We start from the raw sequence: 22,922 nt of genomic DNA, 5'->3' as shown, positions 1-22,922 counted from the left end.
TCTCTTCCTCTCCCTCTGCCCCTCCCCCACTTGTGCATTCAAGCATGTGTGTGTTCTCCCTCTCTCAAAAATAAAAGAAATAAATACTAAAAATATATGTTTTAAAAATAAATAAAAATAAGCAGAATTAAGTTAAAGAGATATCAGACACTCTTACTATGATTCAGATTATTTAATTCTGTGCCCACTGTTTGACACATTCCCCTGTGGATCACACCCCATGTTTGGAAAATACTGGCTCTTCCATAGTCAAGATTCTATTGTGGTTGATAATGAATCTAAAGACAAATGAAGAAATTGACCTAAGGCATTGCCTTTTGAGCGATCGAACTTACTGATAACATAGTGCAAGCCTGTGTGTTCGCTGTTTATAGACAATTCAATTAGTTTCAATAAGCTAATTGTACCCAAGGATTTTGTTTTTCCATCACATAAAGAACACATTCCAAACTTCGCTCTTTGCATATTTTTTTTAAGTTTATTTATTTCGATAGAGAGTTGGGAAGGAGCAGAGAGAGAGAGAGAGAGAGAGAGAGAGAGAGAATCCCAAGCAGGCTCCACCCTGCCAGCTCAGAGCCCAACTCAGGGCTGGAACTCATACACCATGAAATCATGACCTGAGCTAAAATCAAGAGTCAGATGCTTAACCGACTGAGCCATCCAGGTGCCCCTCCTTTGCGTTTTTAACTTCTCATTTTTGTGATTCATTGCCAAGTCTTATTTCATCATCAGTGTCATAAAAAGCCAGAAGTGCCCCCTGATCCACTTGGCTAAAATGCACTGCTGTGTGCATTTCAGTGCTTCCATTCCGATCTCTTGTGGACCACCACTGAATGCCTCATGTTGTAGCTCTGACCCTTCCCACTCACCTGTACTTTCCCTTTGAAGCCTCCTAAGTGTCTGGCCCAAAGCACGGCCTCAGGTGTGAGTACAATACTGGATATCCACCTGCTCATAGAATCTTCTACTCCTATGTGCATAGGAATTAGCTGAGAGCATTTTTTTTTAGAAATGAAGATGCTTGCTCTCCCCACCCAACCCCTGACCTCTCACCCTTGCTGACAGAGGTCAGGAGTGGATCCTGGGACTCTGTATTTATTGTAGGTTCCCAAGATAATTCTGATACACATAACCTCTGGACACCACCTTGCGAAAGATGACTTCGCCAGTCTCCTTCTTCTGGAACACAAGTAATTGTAGGTCTGTTTCCTCAACTGTTCGCGTTCAACTTCGCCACAAAACTCTTCCCTGCACACAAATGACTTCCACATTCCCCGGTGGACAGGGTTCCTAGTTTGGGAGGCAGAATGCTCGATTTGTAGTCCTGGATCCCCCTCTCCCATCCATCAGCCCATGCCCCTACATTGACCTTCTTCCTCTTCTCACATTGAAATGATAACCCCATACCCTCCTATCTTATGGATTTGTGTAAACGATTAAGTATGGAAAAAGATACGAAAATGCTTTGTACATCGTAGGCGATTTTACTAAAACCACCAAAACAAGAAATGGCACTTGAGGAACTCGTGTGTTAAAATGTCGGAGGTTCTTTCTTAATGAGGTTTTCCATCAGGGATTTTGAGCGGCTCTGCCAATGTTTTGCCTAAGCATATGTTTGAGGAGAGACAGTTGTGGTCTCGCTGCATTCTAAGTTGTGGCATTTCGGCTGTCCTAGCCCATCCTCCCCAGATACATTTAACAGCTTTGCAGGGTGATTTCACAGATTCGGAAATTAAGGTCTTTCAGCTTCTTTAATACAAACCAAAAATTAGCCTCCCCGTGTTTCCAGCGAAACCTCTTCCCTCCATACGGAATATAAAGTGTCAGATACTAACAATAGGATATTAAAAGCCAAATTCAAGCAATTAGCCACAGCTTTGGAGAGCAGTCCCACACGCAGCTGGTGCCCAATCAGAAGGTCTGGATCTGTCACCCACCATCTCTGCCTCTCATAGAATCAGAATGTCAGAGCCACAGAGGATCTTCTAGATAATCCTCCTCCTCATTTAGCGAATGGGGAAAGTGAGGCACACGAAAGGGAGTAAGTCATGAGAGGAGGCACGTGCGGATGAGCGGTAAAAAGGCGTTAGTTCCCAGGTCCCTGCCTTCTGGCTTCCATTCACCTTGCAATACTCTGTGCATTCATGTAGCCTGAAGAGGAATGCAGACATCCAACAGTGGTTCCATGGTCATCTCGATCTTTATTTCTGACGCTCTGGAAGGATTGTATGAGAGAGCCAGTGTAACCTTGAGAAACGCTTCTCGGAGAACCTCCTCCATTCTCCCTGACTACTCTGGAGCCTTCCGCATACCCGACTCCATAGCTCTTGTTAGCCCGTATCTTCTGCACGTTGTCCGTCCTCTGTCCTCGTTCTGTGCTGTCTCCTCACCCAGCTCCTCTCTTTGACCAAGCCCTCCTGACTTTTCTCCTGCCTTTTGCAGGACTTTTTTCCTTTTCAGCTTTGTATCCCCAGTTCCCCATCACGGAATGTACATGTGCCACTTGGCAAAGATTCTCTTTTAAGGGGCAGGAGGGGTCTCCAGGAACGAGTCCTGGGTTAACATCCCAGTCGCACTGTGTTTCAATAAAAGGAGGAGTCACATCACCCTGCAGGCTTCCCACAGGTGGAATAGATACAATACAAACCCCTGCACATGCTCCTTTTACCTTGGAATCTGTCACAGTGGGACAAGGAAACGCTAGGGCAGCAGCACGTGAACACTGGACTTAGCTATGACAGTTCTCGAGACAACGAGTAACAATATATCAGGACAATTAAGAGCACAGACTTTGGTATCAAAAATGGCCTAAATGTAAGGTCTGATCCTACCATTTATTAACTGAGTAAATTTGGGGAAATTATTTAAACTCTGTGAAACTCGGTTTCCTCGTGTGTTAAATGGGCACAAAATACACAGATTAATACACATATAACACGCTTAGCCTAATGCCTGGCTTGGTTTTATTGTTGCTGATGGTGGAAATAAAAAGTGTGATAAAAAAGGAAATGTGGCTAGTGGGAAATGAGAAACCCTTCCTTCTTTCCTTCTTCCTTCCTTCCTTCCTTCCTTCCTTCCTTCCTTCCTTTCTTCCTTCTTTCTTCCCTTGTCTCCTTCCTTCCTTCCTTCCTTCCTTGTCTCCTTCCTTCCTTCCTTTGTCCTTCCTTCCTTCCTATTCGTTTTTTTTTCTTTTAATAGATATGTTTAGTGATCAAGACATAAAAATGGAGGGAGGTATATGAAGACTTGAGGTTGCATCTTGAGTTATCTAGAGAGCTTTTACTTGAAAATAGCATAGAAGAAGGAATATATAGCCAAGGCTGAATCAAAGCTATGTTCAGAGCAAGTAGCAAATCCAGAAATAGTTAGATCTCAATATTTAGGGAAGAAATCTTGCATATTCTATTGAAATAAGAATAGTCTTCCATCCGGAAAGATGAGAATATTACAGGGAGAAGGTTGCTGTCCAGGATTCATGAAAAATATTTAACTGTCTCTGAGCCAAGATGTATTCTATCTCAGGGGATTAAAGGAGCTAGTTGATAAGATCTCTGACTGGTGCTCTTTTGAGGGCGGGGGAAATGAGGGCAACCTGGAGGGAGACTAGTAAATATTGCCCCAGTTCTTAAAAAAGACTAAAGCTAGACTCCAGAAACGGTAGACTCATAGCTTGAAATAGACCTTACCAAAATGCTAAGACAGCTATTACACAAATGATTTGTGAGCAAGAGTCAGCGTTGTTTCATTAAAAAAACAATTCATGCCAACTAATTTCATTATGAGGACAGATTTACCGCGGGGCAGATTCATTTCTGCAAAGCTCTGGATAAAGCCTTCCATGGGTGGGTTTATTCTCAGGCCCACTGAGTGTGAGCTGTTCCCGGGGAAGGCAGTCTGTGCCCGAAACAAGTCTGTTTCAGCCCTGCCCTAACCAACAGGGTCGTTTTGTTTTCGTTTTTGATCCTCCCTGAAGACCAAAGAGCTAGAAGGCAGAATGACACTAAACTGAAAGGTCTAGGTAGCAATAAATTATCTGATCTTCCGTGTGCTTGTGAAATCCTTAAAGTCTAGTTGGAACAGGTGCTAAATGATCGCATCTTGAATGTTGCGATTGTTATGATTTAGAATGACCTCAATTGACTAAAATGATACCAAACCTGTAAAATGAAATTTATCTGAGACTAATGTAATGGCCTGTATTTTGGCATAAATAGAATAAAATAATAAATAAATAAATAAACACTCTGCACCCATTTAATAAAGAACCACAGGAATTGACAGCTCTTTGTGTCAAAAAGATACAAATTGTTAACAAGCTCCCTGTAAGCCTAGAGCAAGTTGCCATTGTTAGTGTTGACTACATTCATACAGAAGTAAACTGATGATGAAAAGTGCATGATATATACAAGTCAGGCTCCCTGTGTAGATTTGTGCTGGTTCTGGGTACCGTATGTCAAGAGAGATCATCATGATAGGGATTGTTTTCAGAGAACGGTGATCATTATGAGCAATAATCTGGAAACCATAATATATAATGAACTATTAAAGAAAATGGGAATGTGTAGCCTGGAGAAGAGAAAATTTGGAGGATATAATTAGTAGAGGGAAGAATTTTGAGTGGGCCCCAGAGGGCACAGCAGTTCCACTGGGTGGAAATTGTACGAAGGCAGATTTTGGCTGAACGTTAATAAGTTCTTTGTAAAAACTAAAGTTGTTCAAAAATAATAATGGCCTGGCCGGTCAGTGAGATTCCCGAGTAGGGGGTAAATGACTTGTGTGGCACAAGGGGCACTCCTGCAGAGATCATCGGGGATGTCCGTTCCAACTCTGAGGTGCTATGATCTCCCCTCTCCAGGGATGCGGTGGAGTGTGGTGGCCAATGGGAGAGTCACTGTCACCCTCCAGCAGCTTCTTCCTTGGTGGCTGCTCAGCCCAGTGACACTTAGGCCCCGGGGCAGTGACTCAGAAGACAGCCATCCCTCGGAGAAAGGGCAGATTCTAAACTGCTGCTTGTGTGGGACTGCACCTGCCATTCTCTCCACCGTGTCTTACGCCAGGCAGCCCACGGCCACCAGGGATTTCCTCTGGGGCTTCAGCAGGTGGCGCTGGAGGGAGTCAGGGGACAGGACAACCTCCTTGTTGCCTGGGGTTTCTCCTCCAGAGATCCCCTGTGAAGGGATTTTTTTTTTTCATTCCCCAGCACTCCCTCCTCCTGGCGTCTCGCCCGTGCCTCACACTCTCTGTTGTCCCCAGTATGTCCCCTTACTGTTCCTGGTTTGTCTCTTGTCTCTCTCATGTTCCAAACACGATCGCTCGCTGTGTCCTATCTCAGTCATAGATGTCTCCAAATAAGCCTTCTTTGCTGTGTCTGCTCACAGACGTTGTCAGAACACATCCTCCCCACGCCTATCTTGGTCAGAGCCATGTTGCAAAAGCACGCGTTACTTGCTTGTTCACATCTGTTACGGCCATGTTCAAAGTGCTTGCTGTCTCTTCCCCGTCCTGTGCTGTGCCAGATACCAATACACTTTCCTTCCGGTGTCTGGGTCCAAGCGTGCATCCTCCTGGCCAGCCCCCATGTCAGCTGCAGACTTCCCCTCCCTCTTCCTTAAGTCCGGTGTCCATTTATGTACCGTGGAAGAGACGGGAGCAGAGGGATCTCGGAGGAGAACGGTCTCTGTGGCACCCTTGCAGCTTGGCCGAAGACGGCTTCCTCCCATGCCGTGGCCTCGGGCCCTGCAGCTCTGAGATGCTTGCTTCCCTCTTGGACTAGAACCGGGCATCTTCTTCTAAAGAGCCTTGTGTAGGGCCACCAACATCGCAGTGTGTATTAAAGACTTTGGAATCTTTCCCATAGACCTGTGGCGAAGCCCACGGTAGCAGCTCAAAAGCCTTGAATCTGGCCTTGTTGCTCCCAGAGAAGACTGTTGGCAGCTTGCACTGCACAAGAGTGACACTCACTGCAGCTCCCCAAGTGCAGGAGGGCAGGACTGAGCAGTGCTGGGGTGGGAAAACAGTGCTTGACTTGGAACCGGGGACCCCAGTTCCAGCCCTGGCTCTGCTCCTAACACGCTGTGAGATCTTGACCCCCGCCCTTCCATTCCCAGGCCTCACTTTCTACGTCCGTGAACTGAAGTTTGAACTCGGGGATCGCCAAGATCCCTCTCCATTTCTAGGACCACAGGATGCTGCTACAGCCGTCAGCTACCTCGAAAAGCCATGGCTTGCCTGCCTTTTGACTCTGTTTCAAAGGAGCTACCCTCTTCATCGGGGCCTTCTAGACCCATGGTCTTGCCAACTTTGCCCTTCAGATTAACCTGGATGTCTTTTCTTCAGAGCTGAGTCCTTGGCTCTTGCCAACTGCCCCAGAGGAAGGGTCCCAGGGCAATAAACCCAACTGTGTCACATGAGCCGTGTGAGGTTTTAACATTGATCTTGACTGTGATTTGATAGCACCCCAGGACTTTATCCTACACGTTGATCCTGATGCTTAAGACGTGTCAGTTATCATTTCCATTGATGTTGACTTTAGTTCTGGAATTGAACCAGACAAGAAAGAGCCTGGAATAAGGAAGACAAAGAGACTGGAATAAGGAATAATGAAGAGAGTAAGGAAGAGAAGATTGCCCCCAAACCACCCAGATGCCAAAAAAAAAATATTTCTCTGTCCGGTGAAGTCTTATATCAGGGAGAAAGTCTTGCCTTAGGGAAAGGGAAAACACATCTAAAGAGCAGTGTCCTTTAGATAGAATTCCTGAATGCTGTTGAGAAATATCGCACCAATGCTGAAATGTTCCGTCTGTAGACCAGAACTCCCGCTGATCAGTGGAGATCAGATTGAACTGGAGATCTCATCCCATCCAGTAGGAAGACAGTTTATGTAAAGTCATGACTGGCACCTTGACTCTGGCCGGACCAACCCCCTTTCCTTTTGTAAGTCCCTGTTCTCTGCTGACTACATTCAGGACTTGGGGGGCAACCACCCTCTTGAGGATGCTGGTTTCTTACAATACAAAGGAGGGAGCAGCAAGGTTCTGAGTCCCAAGGTCCCGAAGCCACGATGATATAGCCAAAGTCTCTGCTCTGACTGCTGTGCGTGCTGCCCGTCGCCTCTGTGAGCACGGATGTGTGGATGGGTGTAGCCTAGAAGCGCCATGGGCACTGAATCATTGCTGACTCGCCTCAACCTCGCTGGCCTCTGAAAGAAACTCTCTCGCCTGCTTCGCAGCGTTGTTGTGGAGATAAGTAAGATCGTTTTTGTGGAAACATTTCATACGTCATCAAATGCCATTTTGTATGTTCATGATTCCTTTGGATTACTTTGGATGCTCCTGGGCTCTCAAGGACTAAGAATTTCTTCATCAAAATGTGAACCAATCTAGAGAAGGAGCTTCCCATGGTGAAACACAATACCGAGGGGACACCTTTCGGGGGTTCTTCCTTCCGCGTCTATCCCTCCTCCTTTGGTTACCGCACACACCCACACTGCAACTGTGTACATTACAAGCACTTCTCATTTGAAGGAGTATTGTTGTTCTCGAAGTGGAGGAGTCAGTGGAGAGGGATGGTGACCACAGACTAATTGTGGTAAAAATGAGCTTCACTTTCATGGAACCTCAAAGTCACATGAAGTTAAATTCAAATGACTTTTTGCCTTGAAAGCATTCATTTGGAGAAAAAAACGACCTGGGTCATCGAAATTATCCCCATCCTGTAAATGCTATTTATACACACACACACACACACACACACACACACACACACATATATATATATATATATATATATATATATATATATATATAAAAATTCTGTGAAAATAAAAACCTCAAACATGGACTGATTATGAATGAGCAGCTGAAAAGACTGTTATATAAAGTATATACTGAGCTACTGAACCAGATAACTGAGATTTTATTTCTAATCTGATAGTCTATGTAAATTATTGTGAATTATGGTTTAATGCTATTTAGTAACCACCTAAATTTTGTTTACATTTTGAAGAAAGAATTACAAGTGGGGCCACTCTTATAGTTTATAATGCACTGAGTGGTCTGTGTAATCAACATGTAACGTATATGTGGGCCTGTTATATAGAACATGGAACTTAATTTTATAATTTCAAAGGATTATAAATTTTAATGATGGTTGTATCTTTGGTTTTATGAAATTATTAGTTATACCTATGATTTATTTGAACAAAAGCTTTGAAGGTACTGGGCTCTCTCTAATCTGTTTCTATGGAAAGCATCATCGACTTTATGAGGATCTACTCTTTGATGCTGTTCCCAGGAATGCATTCTTGGAAAAACAGGAACCTACATAGACTTGTTTTTGTAATAGATAAATTCTATTTATTAATAAATATTGATAAATTACACATATGTTTATACTTATGCATTCTGTACATGTCTAGATAAATTATACATTGAGGGAAATCTTAAGTCTCAAAACTAATAACTGAATTTTGAATCTATAATAAAATGCCAAAGTCAATCCCATGACTCACTTCTGTGGAGCTTCTCTGTCACTTTGGTAGCCCAGCCCGTCTCTTAGAAGCTTTGGGTGTTTGAAGCTGGAGAATTTTCCATCTCTAATATCGGGTTCTCTAAAGGTAAAACCAGGAGCCCAGGACCCTTAGATAATGTGCTTCTACCTTACTGCACCTTTGTCAAGGCCTCATGCACTAGGACAGATTCCTCTGACATGGTCATCCCAAGAGCAGACCATCAGGAAAAATCCAACCCAGCCACCCTCTGGGCATACGCTATAGAAGCCATTGAAGGCAGCGTGACACCTGTATATCCAGAGGTCGTGGATTGAAGTTATTAAGCATGTGCTTCCTTACTGAAACCGTCCTTGAGGTCACAAATCATCCAAGAGTCTGGAGTCTAGCTCCCTTTCCCTGGAGCCACTAGGATGTCAGGCCTAGAGCAGGTGCCTATGAAATCCGGGCTCAATCTCTTCTGAGTATGGGCAATGGAAAGACTGCCATAAGCATTCAGGGGCAGGGTACTCATCTCAACTCTTCTGTTTAATCCTTGGGGCCTCCATCATCTTACATACAAAATGCAGAGGGTGGACGAGAATTAGGGTTTCAAATCAGAATCCTTTTGTCATACACAAGTTTACTGGGAACCCCACTGCACATAGGTCAAAGTAGAATGGGGAACATAGTAGGTAGATTTCAATCCCTCATCTCTACCCATTAATATTGTAACATAATCATTATTATAGAATGATTATAATATACAGTATTATATCTATTCTATAATAGAATGATATCCCTGGCAGGAGCCTTCTTTGCAGCCTAAAACCCTAAGCAGCTGGGTCAGGCTTTTTGTTCTAAAATCCGTGATGATACTTGATTTCCCCCCAGCCTAAGTTTTTGTAAAGCATTCGTAAGACTCCCGTGAACTATTTCTCCAGACAATTTTCCTCGGAATCACACCTGTCCACCTACTTTCAAAACCTCTTTTGCCATACAGGAAATGCCCCATTTCCTGAAATTTGTATCCTAAAAGGAAAATCTGAGACCCCACCCCCTGTGAAGCATCCCCTGTGTCCAGGCAAAGAACGAGACCTCAGAACCCCGACTGACTTAGCCTTGGATGACTGTCTCCTTCCTTGCTTTCCTTCCAAATTTTCTTTCTTCGCTTTGGAGCCAGCCATTCTCTGGCCCTACACAAGGAGGAGGAACTGACATGGATTTAGTACTTACTGTATTTTATCTGCCAACTACGCTACACTCTTTAGAGAAACAGAAATTTCTCAAAAACCTACTATGTCCCAGGGGTCTGTTGCCAGATGCCTATTAATAAATAATACTGACAATGTCTGCTTTTTTGTCGAAAGCCAGAAAATAAACAAGGAGACACATGTGGGTGCATTAGACAAGTTTAGATACTCACCAGTGCTATAAAGAACATAAAAAATCGAGATGGGGCAGGGGTGGGTATGTTATCTGGAGTAGTCCAGGAAAGCTTCAAGGAGGTCAGCCCTGTGACCTGGGACAAGAATGCCAAAAAGGCGTCTGTCATGTGTTGATTTGGGGGAATATCATGTCAGCCAAAGGGAAATGCAATACAAAGACTGAGACAGAAGGGAGCTTAGCATGTGCGGCTGGTGCGTAGTGAACGTGGGGAACGTGGCAGAAGATGGGGTAAGAGAAGTCAGTAAAAGCTGATAGCAATTCAGTAGTGTTAGATACCATTCATCAGCTACTTACTCTGTACTGGCTCGGTGGGAAGCATTTTATATTAAACCCTGAAGGGTGGGGCGCCTGGGTGGCTCAGTTGGCTGGGCGACCAACTTCGGCTCAGGTCATGATCTCACGGTCCTTGAGTTCAAGCCCCATGTCGGGTTCTGTGCTGACAGCTCAGAGCCTGGAGCCTGCTTCGGATTCTGTGTCTCCCCCTCTCTCTGCCCCTCCCCTGCTCATGCTCTCTGTCTCTCAATAATAAATAAATGTTAAAAAAGAAAAAATTTAAACCCTGAAAGGTAAGTATCATTTTCCCATCCCACATGAGCTGACAAATTAACCAGAAAATTTCCCAAAGGACGCAGAGATTGCCTGGAGCCAGAAATGGGTCCCAACCCCTGCCAAGGCTAGCCTTTCTCCCCCAAGTCACTTGTTGAGGGAGCCTGACCCCCCTGAGGCCTTTTCTCTTTAGCAGCAAGAACCGTTCTTGAAATAGATGAATCTTCCTCTTGTACATCTTTCCCCTTTTGCCTCCCTTCTTTCTCCATGGAGTGTAGGCTGTCCAAACAAATAAAGATGCATTTATACAGTGGTTCTTCAGTGATTTTAAGTAAACTAATTCCAAATACCATCTAATTAGAAGTAAAGTCCATTCTTGGCCAGCCAGAAAGTGGTTTCCTATGAAAACTATTCATTGTATCAGAAATAAGAGGAAATTCGATCTGGTTATATAATCAGATTTTTTTTTCTCATACATTTCCTTCTCTCCATCCTTCCTGACATCGTCCTACACCCTCCTTCTACAACTGATGTTATCTTCATCTGGACCGGGGCGTTTGGCTCTGAAACACAACCGGGAGCATGTTCTTTCCCTGATCAGATCCCCTCAAGGATTCTCCATCGCCTACCAAATTCTGGGCTCTGCATAGTTTTTCCAAACCTACTGTTCAGTTTTACCTCCAGTTATTCCTCTGTATTCCTACAAAGCAAACAGTATGTTCTGCGTTCCCCTTACTTTTTTTTTGTTTGAGAGAGAGAGAGCATGAGCAGTGGAGAGGGGCAGAGAGAGAGAGAGAGAGAGAGAGAGAGGGAGAGAGGGAGAGAATCCCAAGCAGGCTCCACACTGAGCGCAGAGCCCAGCACAGGGCTCGATCCCCCAACCTTGGGATCATGACCTGAGCCACAATCAGGAGTTGGACATTCAACCGACTGAGCCACCCAGGTGCCCCTCCCTTTACTCTTGCTTTGCATTTCACCATCAGGCTGTTGGTCCCGATGTTCTTCAGTCCATTGGGCATCCCCTCCCAACCTCCCTTACGTGGTACTTCTCAGATAACACCTTCTACCTGAAATCTTTCCCAGCCTCTAGAACAGCATGAGGTTTTTGACCTGTTCCAACCCCAGAGCATTTTATTTGTTCGTCTGTGTTTTTCCTGTGGGGTTCATTAATTATATACATTCCAAGCTTCCCTACCAGATTCCTGAGCTCCCTTAAGACAGCGGCCAATTCTTACCGATCGTGTTTTGTTTTTCCTCGCACCCAACACAGGTTTTTATGCGCTGGAGCTGTCCAATCAATTCATTGAATTTACTCATTTGGAAGAATTTGGAGCTTTTCATTGTTTGCAGCATCGGCAGTGCCGTCCAAATCCCTCTGCTGCTCTACTATTTAATGCTCCACCCGCTGCAAAAGCTGCAGCCTCCTGATAAGAGGAAAATTTTTCTGTGACAGTTTTGAGCAAAATCAAGATGTTTGGCGTATTTCTTGCAAGTAGCAAAAGGATTAGAGTTTTATTTTATTTTATTATTTTTTTTTTAATTTTTTTTTCCAACGATTTTTTTTTTATTTATTTTTGGGACAGAGAGAGACAGAGCATGAACGGGGGAGGGGCAGAGAGAGAGGGAGACACAGAATCGGAAACAGGCTCCAGGCTCCAGGCTCCGAGCCATCAGCCCAGAGCCCGACGCGGGGCTCAAACTCACGGACCGCGAGATCGTGACCTGGCTGAAGTCGGACGCTTAACCGACTGCGCCACCCAGGCGCCCCAAGGATTAGAGTTTTAAAATACCATTATTTCCCTGATGTATGGCAAGGTTTTTGTTTTTTTTTTTTTTGGTTCAGGTCTGTCTATTGAAAAAGAAATTAAGCTTAAAGCTTTGTCTTTGTGGAATGTGTGGGGAATCAGACTGAAGTTGCTTGAATTATTTGACATACCAGAGAACCCTGGGCACCACCGTTTCACCATTTACTGAGACAGCCCAGAGGACAGAGTGCATGATGGGTGGACCAGACCTTGGATGTGGAATGGGCACGGGGAGATTGCTCAGGCTAAGGCGTGATACAGCATGCTCAAGAGATGTCAGAAAATGGGGCCTGTTGTCTCCACTTTGTCACTAACTGGCTGTATGGCTCTGCACACGTCCCTGCCCCTTTCTGGCTTAAGTTTTGCCATCTATAAATTGAGAAGCGTTGGCTTTGTCCACTAGATGGACATGGGTTTACATTCAGTCTCTCTACCAGTTGCCAACTGTGTGGGACTTTGGCCAAGTTCCTGCCTCTCTGAGCCTCCGTTGCTTCCTCTCACGGGGATAATGATGATGCATCGCCCAGAGTGTTGCTGCGAGCTCGTAAATAGTGAAGCATGGTCACTGGCTTATAGGAAGCGCTCCCTGAGGTGTAGCTGTTACTGTTATTACTCTGGATTCCATGGAATTTGAAAGTCCGAAACCACATGGAGAGTCCTATGGAAAAGGTGTTGAGAAACCGGGCGTGGGGTAGTGGGGAGTGTGGCAGGAGGTGGTTGTGTCTCTTTCGGTCGTCTAATCTGGAAAGGGGCGGGCAGGTTGTGGCCACCGTGCAGGAGAAGATGTGGATGGTGTGGGGAATTGGTTGCAGGGACAGAGAAGATGTAACATGATGAGCAGAGACAGGAAGTGGAGTTGTCTTTCGGTTGTCTTACCACAGAATACCTAAGTGTCTCTAGCTTACCCAGTTCAGGAGTTTCCTAAGCAATAGTCACACTTTACCTGCCAAGAGGGTAAGGGGACTCGACTTTGTTGAGCACCTGGCATATGGAAGTATTTCCTTGTCCCTTTGCATATCTTATTTAACCTTCCAAAAGAGTATTGACTGGTGCACCTGGGTGGCTCCGTCGGTCAAGCGTCCGACTCTTGATTTCACTCAGGTCATGATCTCACAGTCTGTGGGGTCGAGCGTCGCGTTCACAGTGCGGAACCTGTCTGGGATTCTGTCTCTCCCTCTCTCCTGCCTCTCCCTGCCCCTCAAAACAAAAAGAAAAAAGAGAAAGTATGGACTGAATACCGGATTGAATCTTGACGTCCCAACTTGCCAGCTTGTTTGGGCAAGCTAATTAACTTCTCTGAGTTTCAGCCTCATGAGTAAAATAGAGGTGTTAATGTTACCTAACTTATGAGGTTGTGTAATTTAAATCAGACTGTGTATATGGTAGCAATTAAAACGGCACCAAGCAGATAGCTGGCAGTTTTTATTAATACTTTCATGGTTATTTTATATGATAATCCCCATTTTATGGATAAGTAAAATGAGGCTTAAAGACACTAAGTTCTGGAACCAAGGTCGGACAAGAAATAATGAGCAGAGCCAGGATACAAACCCAGATTTGCCTATCTTGAGAATCATTACTCTGTTTTCCTGCCTGTGTAGAAGGAAAGGGACAGAAGCAAGGCCATCAGATTTAAAGAGATACTCCCTCTGAAATTAGAAAATATTTTGTAACGTGTGTGGGTAACCTGTAGCCTGGATGGATGGTTGTTTAAATTGGTCTGGAGCCTTGGATGAAAGGTCAGACATTATTGTGTTTTTTAAAAAAACTTGGTTGAGACCAGATAATTTCATTTCAATTGAGTCTTTCTCAGTATTCAATGACATTAGGGGGTTATGTCATTTCATTCCAGCCTTGGTCCCCTGAATTAGCATGATAATCTTTAGGATATGGTCTTCTTGTCAACAGGGTCCAGCTGGGGGCCCGTATGCCATTGCTTAATGATGAAATTCTCGGCCAGAACACAGACCATCCCCCTCTTCACCCCACGTTCTTCCTCCAAAGCCTATAGCAATATCTCTTTATCATCCTCAGGAACTTGCCACGGACGAGACTGTGAATCATCCATTACCAAGGCTTTTGTGAAAGGGAAGTTGAGCCACAGGGCTTTATCATTTCAAGTGAAAATCCCTGGCTGGTTGAGCCAAGACACCATTTCTGGTGGGACCTCTTTTCCCAGCCAGCCAGTGAGTGGGCAGTTGGTCCAGGGGATATGAGTCAATGGAAGGAACCAGGAAAGGGGAATCTTATCAGGGTCAACCTCATTACTGCATCTCCTCTCCTCAACACAGAGCCTTCCGGAAACATTGAGCTTATAAAAGTAAAAGGCCAAAGTCATTCCAGAATTCTGTCTCATCTAATAGTAGCTTTCTCAGTGGAGAGCAGTCTCTATTTATTTTCTAATTTCCTGGCATTTATTTGCTATTCAAACCTTCCTATTGCTGCTGATGGTTTCACTTGCGGTCGCCTGTGCGATGGAACAAAAACATGGATTCTGATTTCACCTGGAATTCTGCCACCAGCTGAGTGACTTCTGGCAAGCCACTTACCCCTCTGAACCTCAAGTTTCTCATGAAACAAGTGTCCCAGCCTATTTGACAGATGCCACATATTTTTCATTCACTTGACAAAAGGTTTTCGTGCTTCTAGAGGGGAGAGAAATAAATCAATTTTGTTCATTGGCCTTTGATGGCTTCCATGTTACTCGGTGGGAAAAGGTAATGGTCCCCAAAACTATAAAGCCAGGGAAAAAGTGTTAAGTCCAGTGAGCTTAATGAAGAAACTGTACGCTAAAATGTATAGGACGGGGCAACAAATGCTAAGTATCATCATCATTATTATTAATTATTATCTTAATTATTATCTAGTCTTTTCTCTTTAGTGTTGCTGCCACTTCTCAGAGCTCACTCCCCATTATCTCGTACTAGGTAACTATACTATATTCTGATTCTTTTCCCTTTGCATCTGTCTAGGTCAATGTAGTTTTTAAATAACACATATATACACGATAACTAACAAACATAAAACAATAAAGCAACATCCTCCCCAATTTTCCATCTGCTGAAAATGTGCCCTATTCAGCAACATTTCTGAAAAACTCAAAGTGGTTCACAGTTGCTCACCAATATGTCATCTGTGCCCACAACACGGTGCCCACCTTGGGCAGAACGAGTACAAGTGGGCCAAGGCCCACGGCCTTCTCCGACAGTCAGGCCCAGATGTGGCTGTTCACTGCTCTGCTGCAACCCACTGTGCTTTTCTCCCACCACTTATCAGTCAAAGCCAAGGCCTAGTTCATGGGGAAGCCTTGTCTGTGAAGCCTAAGGGGGTTAGGCTGGTCTTGGTCCACAGTACCTAATTCCCTGGGGCTACAACCACAGTCTCCCAGGAAGGATGCTGTCAGTCCCACAAACAAAACAGCCATCTCGGTGTAAAACCACCACCAGCAATAATCTTTAGGATTATTGTATTCGTATAATACAATTTGTACAATTATTGTATTTGTAAACAATACAAAGCGTTCTGCTAGGCGCTACTAATGGGGGAAAAAGCCTCAGGGCTTGTCATGGCAGTCTCTGTGGGCCCCACTGTGGGGCTGAATAGAAAATGGAAGAGACTCTTGTCCTACTGGGCCTGCTCTATCCTGCTGGCTTTCCTGAGTGCTGGTCACTGCAGCCATCCTGGACTGGTGATTAATCTTCTGGATGGATGTGCAGACCCAGACACCAGTGCCAGTGGGGAACTGGTGAGTTGCTTAGGGTAGGACCCTAAGTGGGTATCTTGAGAACTTAATGAAGCATCATACTGACAAGGGACTCTGGAAAACCTACTACTGATCACTATATACCACGACGCTTCATCTTTCCCTTTCCCTCGTCACGTGTAAGCCACACTGCAAAAATTTATGGTAGTTCTAACATTGAAGGCATAATAAAACTCTTTGAGAGCCAAGTAAAATCTATGGCCTTTCCCCTAAAAATCTGGACTTATGCACAGATTTTTAGATACGTTCCCAAGAAACTCATTTATTCTCTGAGGGAGAAACCCAAGGTTAAAACGAAGATCCCTGTTTAGTGGGAGGTTATATTGGTGGATACGATGATATTGATGAAGTCACAGTTTTTTCCCCTGTCCTGCCTCCAGTCAGTGAGGTATTTATTTCACATACAACCTCTAGTGCCATTGCTGTCTATACAGCAATTTGTTGTAAACATCGTATTTCTTCTTGTAACATCTTTCTTTCCCCCAAATAGTTCTGTGGCAACTATCTCATAAATTGTTACAGATTCCCCAAGAGCTAGATAAAGGAATATGTCACTGCCTTCACTTACAGACTCCAGTGCAAGGTCTGGAAGAGTCTGAGAAAATGGCTGAGATCTTGGTGAGTCGCTGAATCCAGTTGGAAATCAGAATGATTTCACTCAGTGGCAATTTGTATGTCAGGCACTGTACTAGGCTCTGGGTCTGCTATATCTCTGACTGCTGGCATGTCCCCAAATCTGTTCCAAGAGGGAAAAAAAGCCTGTTCTCTTTTTTTAAAAATATTTTTTAATATTTTTTTGGTTTATTTATTTTTGAGAGATAGAGACAGCACGTGAGTAGGGGAGGGGCAGAGAGAGAGAGAGAGAGAGAGAGAGAGAGAGAATCCAAAGCAGGCTCCAGGCTCTGAGCTGTCAGCACAGAGCCTAATGCGGGGTTCAAACTCACGAACCACAAGATCATGACCTGAGCCAAAGTCGGGACATGTGACTGACTGAGCCACCCAGGCACCCCCAAAAGCCTGTTCTGTTTGGAAATTGGGATAAGTGCAGCATCCCTAACTCAGTGATAGTACCTTACATTTTAATAGCACACATGAAAGCTGTTGGCAGTTTCTGGGGGCAGACAAACTAGATTAGCTTCCTAACTTCAGTAACTTAAAGACGTGAGCTTTAGTTTTTGCACTTGTAAAAGTAAAATTATTTCTAAAGCAAGGGTCAGCAAAGAGTACCGTGGGCCAAATCCAGCCATCGGCTTATTTCTGCACGACGCTTGAGCTAAGAATGGGGTTTACATTTGCAAAGGGGTTGATTTGCAAAAATCAACAACAAAAAACTAAGTAGACAGGAAAAAAAAAAAAGGAAAAAGAAAAGAAGAGGGATAAGCAACAGAGGCTGTTTGAGGAGGATGTGACGTCCCTGCCCAAGGAAGTCAGCCCTGTAATACTAAAATGACCTAAAATACTTACATCTAGCCCTGCATAGAAAACGTTGACGACTCCTGTTCTAGAATAAGGATGCCTGTGTTTGATTCCTTGTGGCCTCTTACTGGAGCATGATCTTGAGCAAATTAGTCAGCTTCTGTCTCTAGTTTTCCTCACGTCAGGAAAGGATAATAGTACTTACTGCACACGAGGCAAGGGTTACACGTGTTAATACGAATACTAAGCTGAGACTGGAGGCTGGTCCATGATAAACACTTCAGAAATGTTAGCCATTGCTATTGAAATCATTACTGTCATCACCAACTCTCCAAGAGATGTTTGCAGGTACTAAATGAGACAGCGTCTATTAGAGACCTGGCACGGTGCCCTTCTCACAGTAGACCCTCGATAAATGTCGGCTCACCTCGTTACTACCATCACCTTCACCGTTAGAATTTTCAAAGCTCTCTTACATACATCATCTTACCAGAAGCTCCCAACAACCCAGTGGTTGGTGTTACGATCCCCCTCTAACAAATGAGACTGAAGCTCAGAGAAGCAAAAGGATGGACACTGAGCCGGGAGGAGGCAGAATAAGGATCAGGTACATTTTTGCATCCTGGACCGGCCCTTCCTCTTTCCACGCCACATTCATTCCCCCTTAAAACATCTGACGGTCTGTTGTTTGTTGATTTTCTCCAAATGATATACTTTGAATCCTGGGAGCCTGACAAGACAGGCAAACAGGACTGTGTTCTTCCCTGGCGGGACTCTGCAGACAGGAAGCTGGGATAATTGGATTCCAGCCATTTGATCTTAGGACTGCGTATGTAACCAGCCAACTGCCGATGACCAAACCTAATGGAAAAAGCCCTGACCAAACGAACACACCCTCCCCCCACCCCCCGCCCCGCAGGACCTCATTGTTGGTGCTGCAGAGAGTGAAATTCAGCAGCAGCAGCCAACACCCTCCTAACGGTTCCATCCAGGACAGAGATGGCTTCAGAATGTGCCAGACTTCAGTCTGCCGCGAGGGACCAGCGGTAATACCCTGCCGTGAGGAAGTGTGAGATGAGCCAGGACATTTTTGACAACAGAGCTGGTGCGGTCAGATTGGAGCCGTATTTTATTTAGTTTTGGCCAGAGGCCAAAGCGCATTTGAACAAAGTGCACACTCAAAGCGGGGTTTAAAAGCAGGTTGTGAGGCTCATAGCGGTACAGCGTTAGAGTGAGTTCGTAACTATAAAAATAGGTAACATTTCAAAGTTCGTTCATGAGAAGAGTCTCTGTCATTTCCGACCAACTTTAGCTGTAAATCAGCCATGGCTCAGATTCTCTTTAAGGCAGTAGATTCAAATAGACTCTTGTTGGACAGCGTGTAGAGTTGTGCTTCCTGATACTGTCTCTGCAAGAGTCATGAAAATGACTTTTTAAAAAAAATTTTTTTAGTGACTATTTATTTTTGAGACAGAGAGAGACAGAGCATGAGCGGGGAAGGGGCAGAGAGAGAGTGAGGGGACGCAGAATCCCAAGCAGGCTCCAGGCTCCGAGCTGTCAGCACAGAGCCAGATGCGGGCTGTGAACTCACGAACCGTGAGATCATGACCTGAGCCGAAGTCGGACGCTTAACCGACTGAGCCATCCAGGCGCCCCCATGAAAGTGACTCTTAAGAAGCTTCAGCATTGCCCCTGATACATAGGGCAGAGTAACTGGAAGTGCGTTTTGTAGAGACGGAGTTGCCACACCAGCGAAAGCTAACGATCTGCCTCTGATTGTGGCAGTCAGCCTTGCTTTAGAAAGAGCTGGGTGACTTCCTCTGCACCTGTTGTCCAGGAGACCTAGAACTGTCCATCTGAGGACGAGGACAACATGACCTCCCTGCCCGGGGAAGTCAGCCCTGGGGGTCGCTATGTTGAGCCAGATGCAGTCTTCCCTTATGAGTCTATGGCAATGATTTTAAGGTATTAACTCAATATTTGTGGAGAAGAGCCTTTTAAGTAACAGAGTTCCTCTAAGGGTAACAGGAGTGGAGCTAATCAGAAAAGGCCAGGGTTCTTAGAACGTCACAGCAGGTTGTGGGAGCTATCCAGGTGTTGTAAAGCACCCTGAGTCATTATTCCAGGATCCCAGCTCCCTGGCGAGCCTCTTTACTCTGCCTGCCACCAAGCCTTGTCTTCTTGGCTTTGAGTGTCCTAACACCTACTGCCAGGCAGCTGGCTAACCACCAACCAATCCCTACCCCGTCACATCACCATCCAAATAGCAGCTCACATTGTGTTCCTTCCTGGGTCTGTCCCAGGCTGCCAGGCTAATGCCCTGTCTGGACCCAACATGCTTGGACTTAAGAAAGGTAAGACTGACCAATTAGCATAGTCTAGTGTGATCATCTAAAGTCTCCCACCCTGGGGGCACCTGGGTGACTCAGTCGGTTAAGCATCCGACTTCCGCTCAGGTCATGATCTCACGGTTCGTGAGCCCCGCGTCGGGCTCTGTGCTGCCAGCTCAGAGCCCAGAGCCTCTTCAGATTCTGTGTCTTTCTCTCTCTCTGCCCCTCCCCTGTTCACACTCTGCCTCTCTCTGTCTCTCAAAAATAAATAAAAATATTTTTTAAAAAAAATTAAAAAAAATAATAAAGTCTCCCACCCTGTCTGGGCAGAGGAAGGGGGTGTGTGACTTCTTCTTCCTTCACATCTTCACACAACCTCGTGGGTCTGGGGTGAATAAAAAATAAAACGATGGATGTCAAAGGGCTTTGTAAGACCATGGTCTGCAATACAAATGTAAGGAACAATCTCTGTACATAAAAACACGGATTCAAGTGGACGTGGTTTTATGTGATCCCTCCATCTAGTGAAAATGGCAAACAGCAAGAGGTCACAGGAAGACCGTACTGTTAATTCGGCAAGGTTGACGTGGACAGGGGCAGTCGAGAAGGTCTTCAAAAAACAAATTCCAAAATTTCTGAAAATCTAAATTTTTATCTCACATTGAAAGTGCTTGTAAGAATTCTATTCTATTCTGAGGTTTTTCACAAGGAAAGGTTTTGGTTTGGGGTTTGGGGTTTGGTTTTTTTTGGTTGGTTTGTTTGTTTGTGTTTGGCCAGAATTGGCTCAATATGTTCAGATACGTCTATAAACTTACCTACACGTTGCACTCTCGAAAGTTCACTCACTGGACTCATTAAGGGTTATATCCAAGAAAAGCAATGTTGTCACTTGCACTTAAAAAAAGGAAAAGTTATGAATAAATGTGTAAGAGTAGTTAAAATTTAATTATTGAGGATATATAGATGTATATATACACAATATATGTACACACACACCTCAAATATTAGTTATTTGCAATAGTTTACGGTTCTCTTGTCCTTTTGTGTAATCCCAGCCCTACACCAATATTTGGAAGCACAGCATTGTGGCTGGAAGACCCAGAGTGAAGGAGGAGTGTCAACTCTTGCTTAAAATGCACCATGGCTTCCAGTGTGTGAGCCGCTGGGTTCTGATGGTCTGATTTCTGGGAAGGCACGTGTGGCCAACAGCTACCCAGACACCTAAGTCTTCAGCTGATTGTTGATGGCCCAATGAACGTTTCTGAGTTTCTTCAATTTTCATGGCAGCATCTGCCTTATTGACATTGAAGAATTTCACAGAATATTCCATATATTCCGCCGGTAAACGTTTAGGGAGCTTTGTCAGTGCAGGATACCAAGGCGCGTGATTGCACTAACGAAGGGCTAGAGAGAACCAGTTGAAGGAAGAAAAAGTTGGGGGTCCGAGTTACCATTTAATCACGTCATTCGCTTAAAGTTTGCCTCGAGTAGCGCCGGCTAATGTTTAAGGCGCGCCATGCCGGGCGCAAGGAGCGCCCAAGGGGCATGCGCCCCTTCAGTTACCACTCATCGTAATTTGCTCAGCGAGGTGCTTTGCTTATTTCTATGTTACAGATGAGGGAATTGAGGCCTAGGGAGGTCTAAGGTTGAGATGCCACTAATTAGTGGAACTGAAATTAGAATTCTGGACGTTTGCCTCTCAACCAGCAGTGCCTGGTTAATAATGGTCAGTAAAATGCTGGACGGTGCTAGAGAAATGAGGTGTGGTTTCTCTCCCCAAAAGGCTTGCAATTTATCTAGAAACATTCCACTTACATGCACGTACAAGTTGCACTTAATAATAAGCTACATCAAGGGCTGTCAGAGGGCAGATTATATTGTCAAATAAATTACAGAAGCAGGAAGTGCGATGTTTTTTCACAAGAAGGAAAGGGATTACCGTATTGAGATGGTCAGAGACACCTGTATGGAGGCAGTGGCCATATATATGCAACCATATTGTCAAAGATTCTTCATCATAGACAATCACAGGAGACGAGCTAAAGAAGAGACAAGAGAGCCCAAGAGGGTATGTTCTGTGCTTTTTTTAAACTTATGGTGAATTATTTTAATCAGATTGCCCTTAAAAGTCCTAATCGCAGGACCCTGGTTTCTGCTTGGCCTCCTGTCTCATTAGAAGTGGAATGTGATGTTTGCTAAGGGAAGATGTGGATAGAGTCGAGAGAGCCTCTTAGAGCCTAGAGCCCTGACGGGGATTAGATATTTGCATGGGGTTTCCCAGTACCCGGCTTTGGGATGTCTCTGGGAACCAGGAGGGAGCCATGGATGGCTCTTCCTTCTTGGAATGGGACCCAGAGTTCAATTGCAAAAAGAACCTCATTGCTTCCCTGGCCCAGAATCTGACTGAGGGGTGGGGACCCAGGCAACCCAGGATTTTGGAAGCATGTGCTAATGAGTCAGGGGGCCTTGGGGTCAGTCACGTTTGCCACCCTACGAGCCAGATTGTCTTGGTCACAGTGCATCTAAGTGTCAGGCTCCTCGTCAGAAAATAGGGGTTGTACTGTCTGCCTCCCAAGGTTGTGGGGAATATCACACGGGGTCATTCACGTAAAGGGTGCAGGATGAGACCCGGCCCACGTAGGTACTCAATAAATGGCAGCCAATGAGGAGGAGGAGGAAGGCGAGGAGGAGCATTTCTGCACATCCCTTAGCCACGGCACCATGAAAGGTAACTCAGAACACTTGGCTTTCAGTCTGTCTTAGCTGTTAACTAGTTGGGTACCTTACCTGGGTAACTTACCTCTCTGTGCCCGTGTCCTTGCTTTGGTAAACTGAGGAACTAACTTGCATAGTGACCCTCCCAGGCTGTCGTGAGACCCACATGAGGTGCCAGCTGTAAAAGTGCCTTTTAGACAAACAGTGGGACATAACCAGCTTGTGCAATAATTATGCTCCCCTCTTTATCCTCCCCTAAGGGCACTTCGAGGCTACTAGAATTCTCCTTGAGGCTAAGATCACCAACCAGTCCACTAACTTCTGTGTTTTCTTTTCTTCCTCTGCGACTTCTGCTTGGCTCTCCCTCATCTGTGGCCGTTTTCTGTTTCCACTAAAAGTGGCTGTTGCTCTGT

At 44.9% G+C, this 22,922-nt stretch overlaps 1 protein-coding gene across 5 annotated transcripts in view; it reads left to right on the top strand.

The window, feature by feature from the left end:
* HTR4 (5-hydroxytryptamine receptor 4) overlaps window positions 1-22,922 on the top strand; it is a 180,668-nt gene that overhangs the window by 141,927 nt on the left and 15,819 nt on the right. For 4 of the 5 annotated variants that reach the window (XM_058719602.1, XM_058719609.1, XM_058719582.1 and 1 more), the window contains one exon: window positions 4,856-7,726. The exons of the other annotated variant lie outside the window; for it this stretch is intronic. In XM_058719602.1, coding sequence (XP_058575585.1) covers window positions 4,856-4,946 — 91 coding nt within the window. In that variant the 3' untranslated portion in view covers window positions 4,947-7,726. Of the gene's footprint in view, window positions 1-4,855; window positions 7,727-22,922 lie in introns of those variants that run through there. 5 annotated transcript variants of the gene reach the window in all.

This window comes from Neofelis nebulosa, chromosome 1 (genome assembly GCF_028018385.1).
Source record: "Neofelis nebulosa isolate mNeoNeb1 chromosome 1, mNeoNeb1.pri, whole genome shotgun sequence".
In the NCBI taxonomy this organism is placed as follows: domain Eukaryota; kingdom Metazoa; phylum Chordata; class Mammalia; order Carnivora; family Felidae; genus Neofelis; species Neofelis nebulosa.
Note: the sequence above shows the minus strand (reverse complement) of the source record. Positions and strands in the feature narration are given on the sequence as shown.